Source organism: Mytilus trossulus, chromosome 12, assembly GCF_036588685.1.
Source record: "Mytilus trossulus isolate FHL-02 chromosome 12, PNRI_Mtr1.1.1.hap1, whole genome shotgun sequence".
In the NCBI taxonomy this organism is placed as follows: domain Eukaryota; kingdom Metazoa; phylum Mollusca; class Bivalvia; order Mytilida; family Mytilidae; genus Mytilus; species Mytilus trossulus.
In genome coordinates this window covers 26,123,234-26,146,431 of record NC_086384.1, presented here as the reverse complement: position 1 = coordinate 26,146,431, position 23,198 = coordinate 26,123,234, and the positions used below count along the sequence as shown (strand labels likewise).

The window sequence follows — 23,198 nt, the reverse complement described above, 5'->3', positions numbered from 1 at the left end:
TGATATATGTTAATGATTATTTACTGCCATTCTCTATTTGAAATTACTACACTCCTTCCAAGTTGTTTATAACATATTGATTGACTGACATTCAAACTATAATAGATCTGAACTACAAAATGGCACATAAATAGAATTGAATTTAGAAATAACCATACAGATTTTTGTGTAATAAAAAAGGCTTCTCTTCATCAAAGATATGTCCTTGAAAATCAACTGCCTTCAAACCTACCTGCGATATTCTTTCAGTTCACAAAAATCAATCGATAAGACAAGAATTTATTGAAAAGATTACGTAACTGTAAATATTCTTTTGCTATTTAAAGAATCAACTGGTTTTTCTTATAATACTTGAAGTTCAAAAAATGGTTTAAGCTTAATCATTTGTTTAAAACTCTTAACCCTTACCATGTGGGTTCCGTCTTTCGTACAGTTTGAGATCGTTGTTGTTAGGTCAGATCCCTTCGTTTGGAATAAAAAAAAATAATGTTTGAACTGATTTTCTGAACACAAAAACAGAATACACCATACTTTTTTATTTAAGTTTCCACCTTTTAGTTTATGCAGAATGTGCTTTTGGTTATTAAATCTACAAAAGGATCAAATTGTAAAAAAAATATTGAGAATTCCTTACCTAGATTCATTAAAGAAAAAGAAAAAATGTGTAAAATTAGTTCATCTTCCTGAATTATAACTTGCTGTCCTTTACTATCAGGAAATGATAATTTCCCACTTCAAAATATCTAAAACATGACTTCCTATTTAAAACCTTTCAGTATCAAATTCCACTCCAATGAAATTTTCTTTGATGTTGTGTACATTTTATTATTTTGTACAGGTTATTACTTGTACAAAAACTTTATAAAAGTAATTACTTGTTTGATGCCATCATACAGATTATTACTTGCACAAATATAATTGTACAAGTAATTACCTGTACATCTTTTTAGGAGAAAAAGATAATAACTTGTACAACTCATTATCTTAATGTTCAGATTTAAAAATTCTTCTGTTTTGGGTTTGTGTCTGGATTTTTTTGGGCATTTTGTCGTGTTTTTGAAATTTATATTGTGTTTGTTTTTCTTTTCTTATTTTCAAGTGTTTATTCGCAGAGGCGGATTTAGGGGGGGGGGCAGGGGGCCCGCCCCCTCCTTTTTGGGAAAAAATTTGGTTGCTTATATAGGGAATCACTGAAGCGTGACTGGAGCGGGCCCCCACTTAGGTCAGTCAGTGGGCCCCACTTATGAAAATTTCTGGATCCGCCACTGATTCGTATTAATTTTGAAATGTTAGAAGTTAAAAGACGAACCGAAGGACGCAAAATAATAACATCAGTTTACATGACACCTTGTACAATTTAGCTAACCAGCTTGACGCCACATAAATACAGACTTCTGGTGCAATGTGACATAGTTGTTAAACCCTTCAACCATTTATTTTCAAACATACATCATTACAAAAATTCAAAAACATAATATCATATATTGGAAACAAAAGTCGAATACATAATATATTATATTGAAAACAAAAGTCAAGCCATAGATTAAATAACCTATTTCTTTGCACAAGACAAGGAAGCATGGCATCTTGAATTACACAATAAGTTAAATTATGGTCTAACAACATTGAATTAATAAGCAATAATGCTGTCCATCAGATTCTGTTTGGAAAGCCACTTCAGCTGCTCTTTTTGACTTTAAAGGACGCAATACACTGAATTTAGTTAAGTGGTCCTTGTAGTGCATGGTCCACTTATATTCTCAATCTGAGCATGACTGGTAGTCAACAAGGTCTACTTGACAACAGGAATTAAAGTCTGTAGATGTGAAAGGACAAACAACTTGTTTTGTGGTCTAAAAGCAATTTGTTTCAAAATACACTGTTCACACATCTGAATAAAAAGTGATTATTTCTCTGCTGACATTTGCAATTTTGTTTTTTAACCCCTTATATGTTTTGTGGATGCCTCCATGACCAACTCCAGAATGTTCTAATCAATGGGTAAAGTTCATCTACTGTACAATAATATTTCTTTCAAATCCTGCTACAGACTCCTACACTCAAAACACCATACTGCCTTAAGAAATATCTTTGAAGAGCAGTCTTTTTTGGAACTAAATTTTGCTTCATCCATTACAATGAGAGAGATCCATACAGTAATACATAAGTTATTGTCCCGAATCTACAAAAATGCTTGTTTTTGGTCCCTTTTTGGCCCTTAATTCCCAGACTGTTTGCCCCATAGCCCTTAAAATAAATCTCAACCTGCTACTATATGGTATGAACATTGTTGTACAATATCAGAGCAATTGAAATACTCATACACAGCTTATTGTCCTGAAACTAGAAAAATACTTGTTTTGAGACCCTAATTTCTAAACCATTGGGACCATAACCCCTTAAATCAATCCCAACCTTCCTTTTGAGGTTACAAACATTGCGTTAAAATCTTATTGATTTCTATTTACTTATACATTTTGTACTAAAGTTTTTATCTGGAAATCATCCGGAAACCATCTGTCTTCAGATGGGGATGATGCTGATGCCGACATTCCCGACAACGACGTGATACCAATTTTTAATTTTTGCCGTCATATAAAAAATTATCTGAAAATTGAATGCTGTAAGTAGTTATCATGCAGACTGTAGTAGTCTTATGTTTAATTTGTGTTGTAGTCTTGTTCCACAAAGTTTAAACCAAATATTCCCCTTTCTCTTGTCCTTGTTTTATAAAGTGGAATGAATCAAGTGCTTTAACAATGTTTAATAAACTAAACTGGTAAAACATTAGAAAAGTAAACACTTTTTCATTTTGTGAATTTCTCTTACCCTGATAATCTCAGAATATCTTTACTTTATCTCCAACTGTGTTAAACTGTTTATTCATGGGTAGGAAATCCAAGTATAGAATAATTAAACTATCATCACATATTCTGTGATAGATTTATTATATTGTTATTCTTTACATCAGTGACATATATCCCATCAAACACCATGTGGAGCTATAATTTTCCAATACACCTTTCCTACATGTCATTTATCTTTTTCAGGTCACCTTTACACCTCATGGAACCAAAAACAGTTTAACCACCTATAATCCATACAAGGACAAGGATGTTTATGATTTATCATTTTTTTACCTTATTGTAACGGAGGGGGTCGGTGACGACACCTCCCGGGACGTGTAGTGGCCAGTACTTCGCCCCTATTCGACCATTGGGATACCTGATATCAGATTATGGCTGAGCAACAGACAATGAATCAAATGAAACTATAATTTTATTCACAAATGTACAGTAATTGCATGAATATTAAACAAAGTCGGAAATAAACAGGAGTCAGAAAACTTTCTAAAATGGAGTTCAAAAATAAAGTAATTTCAAATGTAAAATGAAAAATAGAGTGTTCCCAGAGTTAGTCTTTTAAATAAAATAAAGTAAATTTGCTTCGCGTTGTGTTTTAAAGTGGTAAAATTGCACCAAAAAGGGGTGACTAACTCTGGCGAACTGCACCGAAGTGGTGGCTAACTCTAGACTCGATTAGTACTAATATTAGTTCTGGCGAGTATTTGGAGGCCTGTGCAAGGCCGACTCCGACTGAATATCAAAAGATATCCTAAACTTGTCATTAATCAGGAGAACTTTAACATAAAAGGTACTGAAGAAAAGTTAAATAAATGAATATTCTTAAAACATTATAAAAACATCAAAAGTTAAATACTAAAACAGTTAAATTAACATTCATTACTTTTATCCTACTATATTTAAATCAAATTTAACTTAAAATAAACATTTAAATACTAAATAATTAATCTGTCCAAATTAAGGGGAATTAATCAGGCACATCAAAGCACATCTATTACAATCCTCCCCCCTTAGGACAAATATTAAAGAAATTAATATTTGGGAAAAGAACTATTTAAAATAGATGTTTTGAAAACAATTAACAATATAAATCAATGCACATAAAATGTCAATAAATGTCACAAAAATGTCATATAAACACACGGTCCAACCATCGGAAAAGTTCCACACGGTATAAATGTCCAGGAATAGGCGGTAAACACAAATTATAAAGTACGGTCCATAGAATATAAATGTAAACGGACACAGTTATACAGCAGTCAATAAAACACAGTTCTAGATTCAAACGGAAACGGAATGTTAATACGGATAATCTGCATCGTCCAAGTTGTACCAGGTATAGTCCACCAATTGTTGATCTCACAAAAAACACTTTTAACATGTGTTTTCGGGTTCTTAAAGTCCATCGTTGTACCAGGTTTAGTCCACCATTGTAGATCTCACAGAATCACGTATAACATGTTATTCCGGGTTCAAGATGATCAAACGTTGTACCAAAAGTAAGAAAGGTGTTCTCGATACAAGAACGGCTTACTATATCAGCTGGTTGTCTTCGCACATAAACTAACTGCCACTCAATAGATTTCTGCCATGACTTTAAAAAGTCACAAAAGGAATACCATAACCCAATGAAACAAATTTAAAACAATAAAACTTGTTCAGAGAGGTTAAAAATCCAAATAAATGAGCAAACTCATAAATAAAACTATTCCAACAAGAAACTAAGCTACAATCTAAACAAACCAAAATCTAAAGAAAACCCAATCTAATCAAACAACGTTTTTGAGGGTGTTTCGATAACAAAACCGGCTCATTAACGTGACCAAGAAAAACAACAAATTCAATGAAAACTTTGAAACCATACCTAATAAACAATAATATAAACTGACAAAATAAGTAAAATACTAAATATATACAAATTAAAATTAATAAAACATACTATATGAAAACTTTAACTGGCTTATCCTTCAAACAAGAAAACTCATCCATGCTAGAAGTCAAATAATCAGATAAACAGCTATGCAAATCAGATGGAAATAAACTTTGAACTCTTTTGACAACTTTGCATGATTTTTTCACATTCTTATGAACTGAAGAAGAAACTTGTTTTTCTGGTTCAACAATATGAACAGAATTGACACTTTTACAAACTTTATTGGGACAATTAGCTCTGATATGTCCAACTACCAAACAATTAAAACATTTTTTAACTTTAAACTTCCTATAAACAAGCTTCTTAAAAACTTTGACAATTTGATCAAAACCAGACTTCAAACAACTAAAATCTAAACTTTCTTCACTTTCCTCAATTTCACATTCAACAGGTTCAACTGTCAAATTAAAAGACTCAAACTCTGTAGCCAAAAATATAGCATCGTCAAAAGTTGCAGGATGCTTAAAATGGACAAACTTTCCAATTTCCTTCTCTAACTTTCCAATAAAAAGATCAATAAAATAAGTTTGCATACTTTGAAAATTATCTGGATATGCACGATGACATAAAAGTTTGAATCTATGTCCAAAATCGAACACAGATTCATCTGACAAAATTAAACAACTATTCAGTTGAAATTTATAAAATGTTATCCTTTCCTTAGGATTAAAGCGTTGAAAAAGTAAACTTTTCAAAAAATCATAGCTTTGCAACTGAGTTGCATTAAGAAGACGTAAAATAGTTCGTGCTTCTTCTCTTAAGTTTATTACTAACTGAAGAGCCATTTCAGATAAATTCCAGTTATTCCAAAGACTAACTGCTTCAAATTGAATAAAATAATCTTGTACATCGGCACTAACACCGTCAAAAGTACAAGGTTTCTGTTCAAACTTTATCATTTTTAAAATCAAAAATTGAACAAAATCAAAATAAATGTAATAAAAATATTCAAACCAAAACTGAGGGATCAGGTATCCTGGTCACGGCACCATTTGTAACGGAGGGGGTCGGTGACGACACCTCCCGGGACGTGTAGTGGCCAGTACTTCGCCCCTATTCGACCATTGGGATACCTGATATCAGATTATGGCTGAGCAACAGACAATGAATCAAATGAAACTATAATTTTATTCACAAATGTACAGTAATTGCATGAATATTAAACAAAGTCGGAAATAAACAGGAGTCAGAAAACTTTCTAAAATGGAGTTCAAAAATAAAGTAATTTCAAATGTAAAATGAAAAATAGAGTGTTCCCAGAGTTAGTCTTTTAAATAAAATAAAGTAAATTTGCTTCGCGTTGTGTTTTAAAGTGGTAAAATTGCACCAAAAAGGGGTGACTAACTCTGGCGAACTGCACCGAAGTGGTGGCTAACTCTAGACTCGATTAGTACTAATATTAGTTCTGGCGAGTATTTGGAGGCCTGTGCAAGGCCGACTCCGACTGAATATCAAAAGATATCCTAAACTTGTCATTAATCAGGAGAACTTTAACATAAAAGGTACTGAAGAAAAGTTAAATAAATGAATATTCTTAAAACATTATAAAAACATCAAAAGTTAAATACTAAAACAGTTAAATTAACATTCATTACTTTTATCCTACTATATTTAAATCAAATTTAACTTAAAATAAACATTTAAATACTAAATAATTAATCTGTCCAAATTAAGGGGAATTAATCAGGCACATCAAAGCACATCTATTACATTATGTTTTGGGGCTGGGAGCTATTTACTATATCAGTACTCAATAATTTATACTAACATTGACTACATTCCAGAGTATAATGAACCAGACACTGTGGTTTATCTAGTTACTACATCTGTCTAGGGTGTACTATAAAGGTACATTAGACTTGGATAAATATAAGAGGGTGGTATTGAGGGTACCTTCATGACGAATAATGGTAAAAATTCTTGGCAATTGACATTTTAAAACTGTAATTTTTGGCGCATGACAATAAACTGTGCACTTTCTTTTAGACAATAAAAAAAATCGATTGATTTTGACAAATTACATTTTTTTTTCTCCCAAAAATAATGGTTACCATAATCATTTGAGAGCTCTGACGAATCACGATTTGAGAGCTCTGAAGAATCACGATAGGGATATTTTGATGAATATCAGTAATATTTTAATCAATTTAACGCTAACGGTAGCCAAAAATGGTCATTTGACGCCTGAAGGTAAAGGTCATTACTACCTTCATATATATAGAATAACCATACATTGTCTCGAAATATCACTATTATTTGTACAAGGCTTAGAAACAGGTAGAAAGCGAGGCTGTGCAGAGCATTTCTACCTGTTTCGAGCCGAGCTCAAATAACAGTTTGATATTTCGAGACAATGTATGGTTATTCTTTATATACTGCAACTCTTATAACTGTTCAAAATGAAGTATTTAGGGTAAAAAGACTAAAACCAGTCATTTTTTAATTGTGAGAGGACAACGTAAAATTGCAGCGAACCTGTATGTTTTATTGACGTCATAAATAAAACTCTACGGAAACACCGATAATAAACAAGGTAATATACTGTCAGTGACTGTATATCACATATAAATATACAGTCAATGCATTTTGACTGCTCAAATAGCACAGCTGCAGTATATAAGGGTATTTCAGTCTGGGGTGTAATATAAAAGTATATCAGTCTGGGGGTTAAATAAAGGTATGTCAATCTGGGGTATAATATAAAGGTATTACTGATTTCCATACTACACATGTATTTTATCAAGTATGCCACTGGAAAATACATCTTGTAACTTAACATTTATAAAGGGAACCATTGATTGACCCTTATATTCGTATGTATACAGGATCAGATCCAGGGTTCAATTAAAGTGGTCATAAATGTTAGTAAAGGTACAAATATCACGGAAACATCTAGCAAAGCAAATTTGTTTTAAATCATTTTTTTCTGTTTAAAAAGAAGGAGGTCAGGGCTTATTACCTCCATGCTTTTACTTGAATTCACCATTAATATGTTTACAGATGCATATCAAAGATTTGTTTAAAAGCCCCCCCCCCCCCTAAACCTCTATATACAAAGTTAGGCTATAGCAAAGTCTATGCATTAACCATAGATGTAGATGCCTAAGGAGGGACAGTTCCCTTCCCTCTAATCAATCTAATTGCAAACTTATCTTTCTTCCTCTTTCATCATACTCCAATCTGCCCCTCAAAAAACTTAACAGTTTAAGTTACCCCCTCATCTGTTACAAAAAGACAAACTAGGCCTCTAAATCCAAAATAAAACAAACAAAAAATAATCTTATTCACCGATATAAATTTCTTCCTGGCTGATAAAATGATTAAATTAAAGAAACATAACCAAAAGATATATTTTCATGATCATTGTAAGTTTCGTAATATCTAAGTACAAAACAATTCTTAATTATCGTTATAAAAAAATAATTTCAAAGAAGATTCTGACTCAGCAATTCTCATGTGTGACTAAAAAAAAGATGTCTATTCCTTGATATATGTCTGCTACATCTTATGTTTTGATACCAACCCTTGATGTCTGGTAGACTGTTAGCTACTCTATCATAGATCTTAAAAGGTGTTAACTTACCTCAGAAACAGATAAACATAAGTCAATCAAAGTTATCCATACAACAAAAATATCCAATAATTCAGTCAAATTATAAAATCCCATAAAAGTCCTGTTTAAACAGACAAAGATGGACTCAGACGAGGTTACGGTTCTTTCTAAACTTAACAATAATCAATATATGACTAAGTCCTCGGAAGCATTAGATATCGTAGATCAATTGTGCCTTATCTAAACGATGGGCAAAGGAGATCCGATCTACTCTTGTTTTTTGTTTAACAACAAAATATCGGCATTTATGGATCAAGAAATATTATCTATCACTTCATAATAATTGATTTAAATTGATCTTAGTAGGACTATTATATTCTTAAATTAAACCTTAAATCATATCTTGAAACCTTGTAATTCACAGACAATTGTTTAATTTTTAGTTTAAGATTGAATTGAATGTGATAATGTCACCATATTTAATAAAGGTGCTTTTAAAGTCATACTTGATGGAAAATTTAGAAATGCAAAATAGACAAATGAGACATGCAACGATTTGAAGTTTCCAGTAATAAAATAGGAAAACAAAAAAAGTATAAACAACATTTACTTTTATTTAAACTAGACCCCCAAGGAGACAGAAATAATTTCAATATTTAATTTTTCCCATAAAATTTGAAATTTACTGTTGAGAAATTAAAAAGTAGTGAAAACTCTACAAAAACTAAAATCTGTTCTCATATTAACATCATTCAGACAGACTGTTGTTTTGTTGTTTCATAGAGTCAGACATTTGACCTTTGTTTTAGACTTTTGTTTTGTTGTTTCATAGAGTCAGACATTTGACCTTTGTTATAGACTGTTGTTTTGTTGTTTCATAGAGTCAGACATTTGACCTTTGTTTTAGACTTTTGTTTTGTTGTTTCATAGAGTCAGGCATTTGACCTTTGTTTTAGACTGTTGTTCTGTTGTTTCATCGAGTCAGACATTTGACCTTTGTTTTAGACTTTTGTTCTGTTGTTTCATAGAGTCAGGCATTTGACCTTTGTTTTAGACTTTCGTTTTGTTGTTTCATAGAGTCAGACATTTGACCTTTGTTTTAGACTGTTTTTCTGTTGTTTCATAGAGTCAGGCATTTGACCTTTGTTTTAGACTGTTGTTCTGTTGTTTCATAGAGTCAGGCATTTGACCTTTGTTTTACACTGTTGTTCTGTTGTTTCAGAGTCAGGCATTTGACCTTTGTTTTAGACTTTTGTTTTGTTGTTTCATAGAGTCAGACATTTGACCTTTATTTTAGACTTTTGTTTTGTTGTTTCAGAGTCAGGCATTTGACCTTTGTTTTAGACTTTTGTTTTGTTGTTTCATAGAGTCAGACATTTGACCTTTGTTTTAGACTTTTGTTTTGTTGTTTCAGAGTCAGGCATTTGACCTTTGTTTTAGACTGTTGTTCTGTTGTTTCATAGAGTCAGGCATTTGACCTTTGTTTTAGACTTTTGTTCTGTTGTTTCATAGAGTCCGGCATTTGACCTTTGTTTTAGACTGTTGTTCTGTTGTTTCATAGAGTCAGGCATTTGACCTTTGTTTTACACTGTTGTTCTGTTGTTTCAGAGTCAGGCATTTGACCTTTGTTTTAGACTGTTTTTCTGTTGTTTCATAGAGTCAGGCATTTGACCCTTGTTTTTTATTCTGTTGTTCTGTTGTTTCAGAGTCAGGCATTTGACCTTTGTTTTAGGCTGTTGTTCTGTTTTTTCATAGAGTCAGGCATTTGACCTTTGTTTTAGACTGTTGTTCTGTTGTTGTATAGAGTCAGGCATTTGACCTTTGTTTTAGACTGTTGTTCTGTTGTTTCATAGAGTCAGGCATTTGACCTTTGTTTTAGACTGTTGTTCTGTTGTTTCATAGAGTCAGGCATTTGACCTTTGTTTTTTTAGACTGTTGTTCTGTTGTTTCATCGAGTCAGGCATTTGACCTTTTTTAAAAAGTTTTATGGACTTCCTCTTGTTTTAAATTACCTTTGAATAATTTTTTTTTCTTAACAACTTTTTTTCTATGTTTGATTCCACTCTTTTTCTGATGTTTATAGCTAAAATACAAGAATTACCAAGTTCACAATGAATAATGATAATTATAATGTAATAATTACACCTTATGGAAGAATCCTGGATTTTTTACCTGAGCTCTGCCGTGGTATTTGCCAAAAAATATTCTATCTGATTAGCTTATAACGTCACGATCATCAATGCTTTTTGGACATTAACTTTCGGTGTAATTAAACAGATATAGCATGTTCTTGATGGGTATTTGCAAAAAAGACCAGCCTTGAGAATGAATTTCCCTCGCCTTACGGCTCGCCTAATTTATCATTCTCTCGACTGGTATTTTTCGCAAATAGCCCTCCTTAACATGATATATCTGTTTAAAAGACATTAAATGTCTGGAATTTCAATGTTGATTTTTGAAGGCACATACTTTGCTTTCATGAACAATGCAATCTGGTATCTCTTCATTCCCTATCCATTTGTTGTTATCTTATATGTCCAGAGGTCTTGAAATGTTTCTGATGCCTCACATTTCAGGCAAATTTGGGCTTCACCAAGTTTGAAAGATGTCTGATCAAATGTGTTATGAGAACTATCACAAAACAAACTTCAAATAATTATCCCATTTAATAAAATGATTGTCTTAGAGACAACTATTCTCATAGACTTCCTGACTAAATGTCAGACATACTGACTAGTTCCAGAACAATACAATATTCCTTGGGCCTCAATTAAGACAGATATGATGTAAAAGATAATTAACTGTTTTCCGTTATCCATTTGCACACTGTAGTGAGATCTAATTATAATTCTTTCTTTTTACTGGAGGAAACACAAAGACAAAAGAAAAAATCTTTGTTAAAAAAAATCAATAGTATTCTCAATGAGCAATGCTCCTTTGTACAAAATGCATAAGTTGTTCACAAATTTTTAAAAATTAGAAAAGCACCATGGGTGCATATGTATGGTTATGGTCTTTGTGGGTTTGTATTAGAAAAACAGGTTTATTTTCAAGGACAGTCCATTCAATTGTTGGAAAACAAATCATTTTTCTAGATGTCAGTCTATAAATTGCTGCTGTGACCTTGACATTATTGCCAGCAATTTGATTTAAGGCTAAAAACTGATTGTCCTGAAAGTATAAACCAAAACATTTTTTTGTTCAAACCTTATTTAATGGTACTGTGACCTTTGATTTATTCTTCCCAAAATTGCATTCTTCATACAAGTTGGTGGAAGCTGAAAAATATGGCCAATAGCTGAACAACCAAAGCTAATAACTGCATAAATGTTTCAATATATATCAATTCCTACAGTATTGAGTAACCTTGACCTTTTGACCTCAAAATAAATGATTAGTTTACAAATTCATTGGATTAATAAGTTCTCATTTTTTCCTTAAATAACCATCTCAAATGACTATGCTGAACACTGTCTTTAAAAAGGAGTGGAGTGCAGTTATTCACTGTTAACTTGAAACAAAACTGTGTCCATAGTAAATGGATGGCCACTCGCACTATCATTTTCTATGTCCAGTGGACGGTGAAACTTGGGTCATAGAATCTGTTGATGGTAATTGAATGTGTTTTCTTTGTGTCGATAGATTTGATCAACTAACACTGTGTTTTCCTTGCGTCATTGGATTTGATTGGCTAACATTCAGTGAAAATTTTCAATCTATTTATCTACTTGAATTGATTACTATAAACCAAATACATTTGTATCAACTATTACACAAAGTACATGAATTAATATAGAAATTCTTTAAAAAAACAACTTTTTTTTTGTAAACAAAATGCTAGTTGAGAACCTAAAATCAAAATAAAACAAAATTTGATAAATACTTTTGCAATAAAAAAGGATAAGTAAATTGTATTACAAGTCTTATGGTGTAAAGGTTCATTAAACATATATTTATTTGTGACTATTCAAAATCAAGTAAAATTTTGTGTTCAAAAATAAAATTCACTACATTTGTATTTTGTTCCAATCAATGTAACCATAATCCCAGGGGTCCTTTTTCCTGGAATTCAACTTCTCGTGAGGTTTGTTCTTACTTGACCGACACGGCAGGTGCAACATGTGAAGCAGGATCTGCTTACCCTTCAAGAGGAACCTCCAATCACCCTAGGTTTGTTGATCAGTCTTTAGTTTTCTATGATGTGTTTGGTATACTATTGTTTGTCTTTTGGTCTTTTTCTTTCTTTTGCCATTGTGTTGTCGGTTTATTTTCATCTTATGTGTTTGAATTTTCCTTTGGTACTTTTTTTGTCTTTCTTAATCTTTTTTCCGGCTTTTTTTATTACAGTTTTTTTCTTTCTAAGAATGAACATGACATTGTCTATTCTGAATAGAATTATTGATAGATGGAGAACATGATCTTATCATGGTTATCCAATATTATCATTATTAACATCTCAACTCTCATGTAGTCATTTTATAAGTTCTATTGTTTGCCAAGGTCATGTACCAAAGACCATGCAGCAGCCTTAAGTTCTACTGACCTACAATTAGGATATAAAAAGTTCAAGGTCGATAATTTTATTGATTCCTTTATATTTATGTTACTGTTTACTATGTGACTAATAACAAAAACATTATCTGGAAATTTTCACAACATCTTTTTTTAATTCACGCTTGAATGCTTTCTGTATCAGAAAATTATCAGCGGAATCTTTTGTAATTTATTCATCAAAATCTTCTTTGTTCTTCTCCTTTTTAGTTCTACATGGCCCAAAAGTTAATCATTTCCGCATTTTATGAAACCAAATAAACAAATTCAGATTTTACAACAATTAATTCATATGATTATCCATTTGCAAACAATTTTACCAGATGATTTTGTCGCTGAATAAAAAGATAATGATCTTTATATAATTGCAGCTCATTACCAGTTCACTTGGATTTATCCTTTTATTGGATATTTAATGCACCGATTTCTGGTCCACGACATATGACTCAACTTATGAATTGATTTGAATAAAAAAAGTGAGGTTCAACATTGGAAACCACGACAAGAGTTCATTATTCTATTAATAGCGATGATGATATTGTTGTTACTATTGTGATTGTGCTGGTTTTTACACGATACTATAAAAATCAATCACTCAGTACAAATATTGGGGCAGCTGAGTTAGGGGAGATCACTCCGTCAATGCAAACGATGACATAAGCTTCTGGTTTTAATTGTAAAGAGCTATAGCATTGACTATTGGGAAAACCATTAGAATGGGGATTCCCAAGTTAAACTGAATAATCAAGGAGTATAACCATGCATCAAAAGAAGGTAGGTGGCAAAAAAAGATGTATTATTATGATTAAAAGGATAAAATGAAAGTACATGTGGTTAAAAAATGAAAGTAGAGACTTACCTTTAGTTTACTTTAAATAGATTTTTTTTCAGCACTGTGACATTAGTGGTTTTATCTGAAAATAAAAAAAATGGTTTGTTATGATTTTATATTATGCATGTTAGGTGCATTATAATTCATTAATACATGAAGTTGTGAAATAATGCAGTATTACTTTATGGGAGTGATATAGTCATGAACAAATGAAGGTAATTTAAACTTATATCAAATAAAAAAAATTCTGAATGTATCTTAAATGTTGAAGATTGATTTTCTCTATAAGAATTTTTCAAAAAACAAACAAAGGAAATTATTTAAGTCTTTGGATAAAGGTGCTGAAAGCAAACAATAATTTGCAAGAAATAATTTTATTGGCATTTTTTTTTAAATGTACAATGTTTATTTATTGTACATATATATTGGAAAATTGTCATCTTATTTAATTTTTGTTTGTGAGTTTTTTTTATTAACTGTAACTTGTTTTAATTTTTTATGAGGTTGGGTAATAATACAGAACTATGTTATAGAAGTTATATTGTCACACACACAAAATAAAGGCAATTTAACTTTTTGAAATTATAATTATTTTTTTATATATATGATATCTATACATTGACATCTCCAGAATAATTTTCTACACAAGAAGAATAATAAACCTCAAACTATGGATACTGAAAACAGACAAGAATTTATCAAGAAGTAATTTTCTTGGCAAAACTATAAAAATCTAAAATATTTCGTTATTCTTGTTTTGTCTTATAATATTAACTATAAGTAATGCTAAATAACTATGTTTAACTGTACTATACTTTTATGGTACTACCAACCCTGAGGAATATATAATGGGAACAGTAGGGTATCACTATTTTTTAAACAATAGTCTTATATTCATATTTAAATAATTTTATATTCTTTTTTTAAATAATTCTATATAATTTTTTTAAATAATCTTCTATGAGTGCTTCATTAAACACAAGCATACAAAAGTGTGACAATACAAAACTTTTAAGGGTGTAACATACCCTTACTAGCTAGATTCAACGTTTCTATCTTTGTTCTTTCTGACAAAGAAGTTGCAACAAAAAAGAGGGAGGTCATCAACCTCAGTATCTGCTACATTGTTAAAAGACCGCTAATCGTTACAATGACATATAACAATCATGTGGAAAAAGCTAATAATTACAATACAGTGGCAATAACTGACAACAAATACAATAAATCCATATTACTAAGTGAAAATTAATTTACCTTTTTTATCATTTTGTTAAACTGAAAATTAATCAGATAAAAGTGAGATTTGTGTACCGAATTTTCCAAAATTTTAGATGCAACCAAAATTCTTCATTTAAAAATGGTTTGAAAAATTTAAAGATTAAAAAAATGATGAATAAAATTTTATGATTTAATATACATATTGTTATATCTTGACTATGAGAAGTGTGTTCAGGTTTTATTGTGTACCAGAATGGCTTATCTGGTTTAATTGTGTAGTAGCTTGCTGTCTCTTTGATGTAAACACATATATATATATACATGTATATCTATATAATGATTCTTGACAAAAATACAGGACATAAATGGCCTATAGTGACATCATAAAAAGGTTTATAGTTCTTTTGTTGTACTTGGAGAAAACTAGAGTTAAGATTTGATATTTGTCAGATAAAATTATATTCCTATTGATACAAAGGAAAATTTATTATAACTTCAAAATTTTGTTGCAATTTTATTTTATGCAAATTATTGGTAACTGCTAATTATATGCAAAGAAATCTTTTACTAGAAAATTCATCACAAAGACGTAGACATCATTAAGTTTTCTTGATTTTATATTTAGTAAAATATATAGAAGTAAAGTGAAATATTTTAATTTTCTACTATTATATATATATTAAAATTTTTAGACACAGAAAATTTCTCAGAACTTTTCTTCTGTAAAGCGGTAAAAGTTGTTTTTTAATATATTTAAATTTTGAGATAATGTCAGTTAAAACTTTATACAATTTTGCAGTTCCATAATCCAAGATAAATGATATTATAATTTTCCTATATTGCAATACAGTGTATATGTTAGATTTCTTTTAAAAGTTATGTTATTTTTTTATAATTAGAGTACTTTCTTTTGGACATTTTCTTTTCCTGTAGTATTACAAAATATAATGGTTACAATGATATGTATTATCTTTGCCATTGAAATTAGATGTTTACCTAAAATGAGAAATTATCTAAGTTTTTCCAAATGATGTGGTTAGCTGGCAATAAAGACAACTCTCACAAAAACCTAACAAAAGGGAAGCAACTTTTGAAGAATAAATATACAGATTGGCAGTGGCAGAATTTAAAGTCACTGAACCAAAAACTTCAAAAATTTGCTCACTTGCATTTATGAAATTTGTATAATGATCAAGATCATTTTTTTTTTATCCCACTGAAGTAATTTCTATTATGAAACATTATTAGTATTTGTCTTCTTGAGAATATGATTGAAAACATTAATACCAAAACTTAATAATGTATGAAATGTAAATCAGGGTGTCTACATAATTGTCACCATGCTCCATAATAAAACAGCATCTTAATAGAAGTCTTGATAGGTGTATATACCAAAGTACAATTGTATAGAGACATATATACAAATGAATTAACATAATACTTAAAAACTAAATATAACACAAAACTTATAAAAATATGCTTTAGTAATGATACATTAAAATTAAAAATAAAAAAGATACATAATGCTCATCATGCTATGTACTGTATAAATATTCCTTTAACATAAATTGCAATTGCAAATGCATTCTTTATTTATTTTTGAAAACATTAATTTTTAATGACAGACAAAGATCTAACAGTACATTAATAAAACAAACTTATTACTTCAGTATCACTCTGTACAAATGGTTCACTTCAGTAAAATCTATCATGAAATTACGCAACATAATTATCGTTTAACATGTTTAATAGAGTAAACCATGCAAGCATTTAAATAAAATAAATATTTGAAATATCGGTCCATTGATCTTGATACATTCACAAATACATACAACAATTTATACTTTTTTTTCAGTCACTAGTTTGAAATTTGAGTTATATTGTACATCTAATACTTCATTCATTGATACGATATATGAATTCATTGCACTGAAATATGTTTCCATTGATTTATATGTCAATACTACTACAGAGAAATAAATTTTAAATTCATTCAATATAATACTAGGTTTAAAATGTCCATGCTGAGTCCATTCATTTTATGGATAAAATATTGTATTTTTCTCATTGTTTAAATATGATGTCTAGAAAAACTGTCTAAAATATTTATGTAAAGCATAGTTAACATGACCCTTGGGTAAGAAATCATTAATTAAAATCGAAATATTGTACAAACTGCTTTCAAGAACAATACTGAAAAATATTTTATCAAATCTGCTATAGTAAAAATATTAAACACAACTATTCCAGATAAACAATATATGCTTTTTCAGTGGTGGATACAGAACTTTTCATCCAGTCATGCTTCAGTGATTCCCTATATATGCAAATTTGAAGGAAATTTAATGCATTTACTTGCTTTGATCAATCAATTACTCAATTAAAAACTAAAACTTAAATTAAAGAATAAAGTTGAGAAAATATGTATTGAAGATCTGGACAATTCAAATTGCATGTATTAATTACAGTTTGGCCTGAAGTTACTGTAAAGGAATGTAGGTCATAGAAAATGTTTGTGCTTTATTGGGGTATGTAGGTCACAGTGCCTCAATTGATATTAATAATGCATATTATGGTGTTACAATGATTGAAAGGGTTTATTAGCACTGAATTGATATAGAGATTTTTTTTTAAACTTGACCTTATAACAAATGAAAGTTTGACAACCATGCTAAAAATGTAGGTCAAAGTTACTCAAATTTAGTAAATATTTAAAATGTAATTATAAACATTGGTAAAAATGATAAAAAAAAAAATAGATGAATTTATCTGTAAAGTATAGTAGATATTTTACTCTCTAAAAACTTAATACAAGTTTACAGAGTAAGATACAATATAAATACAAGTTTACAGAGTAAGATACAATATAAACACAAGTTTACAGAGTAAGATACAATATAAATACAAGTTTACAGAGTAAGATACAATATAAATACAAGTTGGTGTAAACAAAGCAGTATGATATTGCAAAATGAAGTACAAATTTATGATGGCATACATGTTAAGGAATAAGAGACATGTTTATGCATTTACATTTACTGTACATGGACATGATGGAGGGAGACATATACAAAATAACTAAAAAGAGAAATACATAAATTAAAAAAATATATATACAATAGCCCCAAAACAGATGTCAGTAAGCATACAAAGAAAAGATAAAAGTAAATTATAGCACATAAAAAATAAAATCTCTAAAGTGTAAGCCATGAACATTGCTTTGATTATAACATTAACCTCTGGTCATAAAACAAAATGTTTTCAGTCCTTAGACCTTAAATAAAATGGCTTCTCATTATTGAATGATTCTTGTCACTTTCATGATTTTTTTAACTGCATTCTTTATTGAAAAGAAAGTTGTATATAAAATGGTATTATCATACAAATGAATCTGTTTTTGAACTGGTTTAATTATCATTGACAATAGTGTGTAGGAATTGTATTATTTTGGGAAGTATTTAGAATACCCCACAGGAATGAGATTTTCTGGACAATCCTCTAAATTACTTTATTATGTAAATTTTGTAGTTTTTCCTTTGATGGTATTGACTATAATTGCAATAATTTTTATATACATCTTTTTTAAACGGATAAGTTGCGATGCTTTTGATTTGATGTAATTTATTAATCAATATATTAATTTTTCACGTTTTATCTCCATGAATAATCTAAAGTTTGTAAATTCATTTATCAATAAAAGGTTTCAATATATAAATATTAAAAGTTTCTTAAAATTTGTGCTAAAAACTTTAAGAAACTGGTATTTCACTTTTCCACTTTTTTTTAATTTACCAAAATATAAACAACAAAACGAAATTAAAGGTACTAAAAGCAAAGTTCGCAGCATGATATCTTCAGCACCCTAGTGAAATCCAAGGCTTTCTAAGAAAAATTTTGAAAAGATTTTTGTTAAAAATACAAAATAGTTGCTACACAAAGGCTTTATATAGTTTAGATTAGAGATTAAGGGGAAGCAGATACATATGTGTACTATAGTGTGCAAATATTATGAATGACAAACTCCATGTATGTTATGCCAAAATAATGTAAACCCCAAAAATCATTCACATGAAGAAATAGACAAGATAAAAGTGTTTTTAATAAGTAAGATTATGTAAGTGATTGACACTAATGTACCAATTTTGCTGCACCAGATAGGAATTTTGACTGTTAAGTTTCACCAACTATTATTGTCAACTAGTTGGACAGCTCATAATCAATTGCAGATACAAAAGTGGGTCGGAATGTAGGACAAATGAACAAACAAAGCAACATTGTGCCTGTCCCAAGTCAAGATAAAATTCAGAATGGAAATGGGGAATGCGTCAAAGAGACAACAACCCGACCATAGAAATGACAACAGCAGAAGGTCACTAACAGGTCTTCAATGTAGCGAGAAATTCCTGCAGAAATTTAGTGCTTGGTTTTTGTTTCTGTGTTACATTTTTGTGTACATTAATTTGGCCCTTAGTTTTCTTGTTTGAATTTTTTTACATTTGTCATTTCTTGGCCTTTTATAGCCAACTAGGCAGTATGGGCTTTGCTCATTTTTGACAGCCGTAGGGTGACCTTTAGTTATATTTTCTGTGTCTGACATTCGGTCTCTTGTGAAGAGTTTTTTCATTGGCAATCTTTTTATATCCACTATCCTCATTAAGTAAAGTAGAACTAAATTAAGCTTTGAAAAATACACAACAAATTATAAGCACGACACAAATTATTGGATTTGTTAACTTATCATAATCCCATTTGATTCTATTGGAGTTTATCAATGCCTATTCCCTTAAAAAGATATAGGAAGATGTGGTATGAATGCCAATGATACAACTCTCCATCCAAGTAACAATTTATAAAATTAAACCATTAGGTCAAGGAACAGTCTTCAGCACATAGCCTAGGCTCACACCTAACAGCAAGCTATAAAGGGCCCCAAAAATTACTGGTGTAAAAACATTCAAACCGGAAAACCTTGCTTGAAAGATAAAGTAAAATACTTCTCAAGGAAGCTATATGAGTCCAGTTTGCTCTTATGTTGAGTTACACAATTGTCCCTGATGAGGAGTATGGTTGACCAATTCGTCAACATTTTTAACCACACCTCATTCTGTATATGCTTTCCAAAAGGTCAACAACAACAACAACAACAACAATACTTTATTTTAAGAGGGTTACGCAGTTAGCTATATAACTAATCTTCCCTGAAGAACTCATCATGAATAAACAGCTGCACCATGAGCGCATGATACGCCCCTCGTCTTGTGAGAAAACTTAATGCAATAATCATAAATAATTTCTGAGAAAGTTTTAAGCAATAACCATATATTGTTTTTGAGATACGGAGGGACATATACCCCCCCCCCCCTCTTTTTTTTCCAAAAAAATAAATATCACTAAAATAAAATTTTGAATCAAAACCAAAAAGTATACAGATCTTAATATTAATGTAAAAAGAAGTGTGTAAAGTTTTAAGCCATACTGATAAATTGATTTTGAGATACGGAGGGACATGTAAAAGTACCCTCCCTCTTTTATACAAAATACTAAATAACTGAAAAATGAAATTTTAAATCATCACCAAAGAGTATACAGATCTTAAGATTAATATAACAAAGAAGTGTGTAAAGTTTTAAGCAATAATCATAAATCGTTTTTGAGATACAGCGCGACATGTAAAAATACCCTCCCCCTTTTTTTACAAAATACTAGATAACTGAAAAATGAAATTTTAAATCATCATTAAACAGTATACAGATCTTAAGATTAATATAACAAAGAAGTGTGTAAAGTTTTAAGCAATAATCATAAATCATTTTTGAGATACGGCGCGACATGTAAAAACCCCCTCCCCCTTTTTTACAAAATACTCAATAACTCAAAAATGAAATTTTGAATCAACACCAAAAAGTATACAGATCTTAAAATTAATATAACTAAGAAGTGTGTAAAGTTTTAAGCAATAATCAAAAATATTGTGCGACATGTGAAAAATTACACACCCCTGTTTTAGTTACAAAGTGCTGTAACTCAAAAAGTTTTAATCTTATTTTCACCAAAAAGTATACAGATCATTTGACCATCATAAGAAACAACTATAATAAATTTCATGAAATTTGGATAAGTCATTCTTAAGCTACGACGCCACATGTTTACGCTGGACAGACGGACGGACGGAGGGATTGACACAGGACATTTGTATAACATAATACCTCCCGTCAAAATTTTGACAGGCGTATAATTTTGACGGGTGTATAAAAATCAAACAAAATGCAAACATGTGCATTGCATACATTAGTATAAAAAGTCAAGTATGATAAAAATGTTCAATACATGTACAACTTTGTAAAATGGGATGAAAAAATAAACATGATGACATGATCAGTTTTTAATATTATTTATACAGCTAGGTTGATTTCAATAAATGATCTGTTATTTTGTATTTGAAAGAATTAATATTTGTAATATTTCTTAACAGTAGTGGCAAATTATTCCACAAGAATGGTCCAAAATACATAAAAGATATTTTGAACAATTCTGTTTTTGGTTTAGGGAGTATGAGGTTTCCTTGAACAACATTTCTCAAGGGGTATGGATTTCTGTCTGAGACATAATAAAACTTGTTAATAAGATATGATGCATCTTCGCTAGCCAAGGGTTACATTCCAATCCCCCTCTCTTCACCCTTTGCAGATTGAGCCAACATTTGTGATATCAATGTTGCGCCATCTATTGGAAGATTAAATTCACACCCATTCCAAATACACTATTCTTGACCAATGGTAGCATTTGAACTCTTTAATTTGGAGGTAAAAACACGGTAGCGTCTAGATTCTACCCTCTTGGAAAAGCCGGAAACGAAAATATACGTCAACATTCATGCATTTGTGCATGAAACATACGCAGAAATTTCTATTAGTTGATTTAAAACATTCCAGTTGTCACTAAATATAGTCGTATGTTTAGTGATATAAAAACTTGTTGCGCAATAAACACGTGGCAATTGTTTACAAACACTTTCTACATTTACACGTGATCATGTTATAGGTGCTTTTGGATTGGATGCAGCGAGTTACTACTGCAACCAATAAAAATCCTTACCTTGTGTCTCCGAAATATTATCTCAGTCCGCCAAGGGTGAAGAGAGCGGGATTGGATTGTTACCCTTGGCTAGCGAAGATGGATATGATGGGGCATCATTTTTAATGCACTTAAATATCATCACTAACTTATGATATTTTATTCTCTATTAAATCTAACAACAGTTTATTGGTGTTTCAGGAGCCTGCCATTCAGTGGTTGTACATGTAGTTGGATGTCAGCTATCAATTTTTTTTCATTTATATTTTGTCATAATTTAGGCTGTTAAAAATACTTTATGTATGTTTGTAAAATAGGATACCTTTTGAAATTGATTAATTATTGGTGTTTTAACGCCACTTTTAAGCACCATTTTTTTGCTATTTCGTGGCTGTCAGTTATAATGGGTGGAGAAAGCCAAAGTAACCTGAGATAACCACAGACTTTTGATAGGAAAACTGACAATCCTAGACAATGAAGTTTGGTGTTGAAAACACCTGTATGTGTAGGAATTTGAACTCAACCTCAATGTTGACTGGCTTATGATTACAGTTGTAGAACTACTTAGACCACTTGGCCACTGACCATGCGCCCCCTTTCCTTTTAAGAAATCTAACGATTAAAATAGAACTGAGCCTGGTGACTTAAACTTTTCTTATGCTTATTACAGTATGAAGATCAAGATTTGATGCAATTTATTATAACTTTGTTTTCTGTGTCAATTTAACAGCAGGTTTTAAATAATCTAAAATCCAATATTTTATATGAATTTGGTTAAATATACTTACCATGAAATTACATTTATATTATATAGAATATGTTTGCTTTCACAACATGTTCTCATCGCAATTACCTAGGTGATTAAAAATTACATCCATGAGATGTACTCACCTACGTCATAGTTCACCTGTGTAACATACACTAGCTTTAGTTTTAATTTTTGCGTTCAAGAGAACGCATGTTTCTCGTCGGCAAGGATTTTTAACAGTTTACTGTTGAAAATCCTTATGTTCTTTAAAGACATTATTTGTTTTCGGAATATCGGTATACGATTAATTTAATGTGAATCAGAATACAGCGCTTCTGCCAAGTTTCTGATATGCACGTTTTCGTCATTTTTACAGCTTACGAGTCTGGAAATACGACGACATAGAAAATGACCTTTGTTTAGCC

The 23,198-nt window shown here is 30.5% G+C and overlaps 2 protein-coding genes across 6 annotated transcripts in view; one reads left to right on the top strand and one right to left on the bottom strand.

Annotated features, from left to right (window-relative positions):
• LOC134693643 (activated Cdc42 kinase-like) overlaps positions 1-23,198 on the bottom strand; it is a 140,946-nt gene that overhangs the window by 104,070 nt on the left and 13,678 nt on the right. For 3 of the 5 annotated variants that reach the window (XM_063554486.1, XM_063554487.1, XM_063554491.1), the window contains exon 2: positions 13,761-13,815. The gene's annotated coding sequence lies outside the window, so the exon portion shown is untranslated. Of the gene's footprint in view, positions 1-8,380; positions 8,499-11,557; positions 11,629-13,760; positions 13,816-23,198 lie in introns of those variants that run through there. The other 2 variants (XM_063554484.1, XM_063554488.1) reach the window with 2 other exon arrangements.
• Positions 13,455-23,198, top strand: part of LOC134693646 (uncharacterized) — a 40,171-nt gene continuing 30,427 nt past the window's right edge. The window contains exon 1 of the mRNA XM_063554517.1: positions 13,455-13,675. Coding sequence (XP_063410587.1) covers positions 13,661-13,675 — 15 coding nt within the window. The 5' untranslated portion in view covers positions 13,455-13,660. The remainder of the gene's footprint in view (positions 13,676-23,198) is intronic.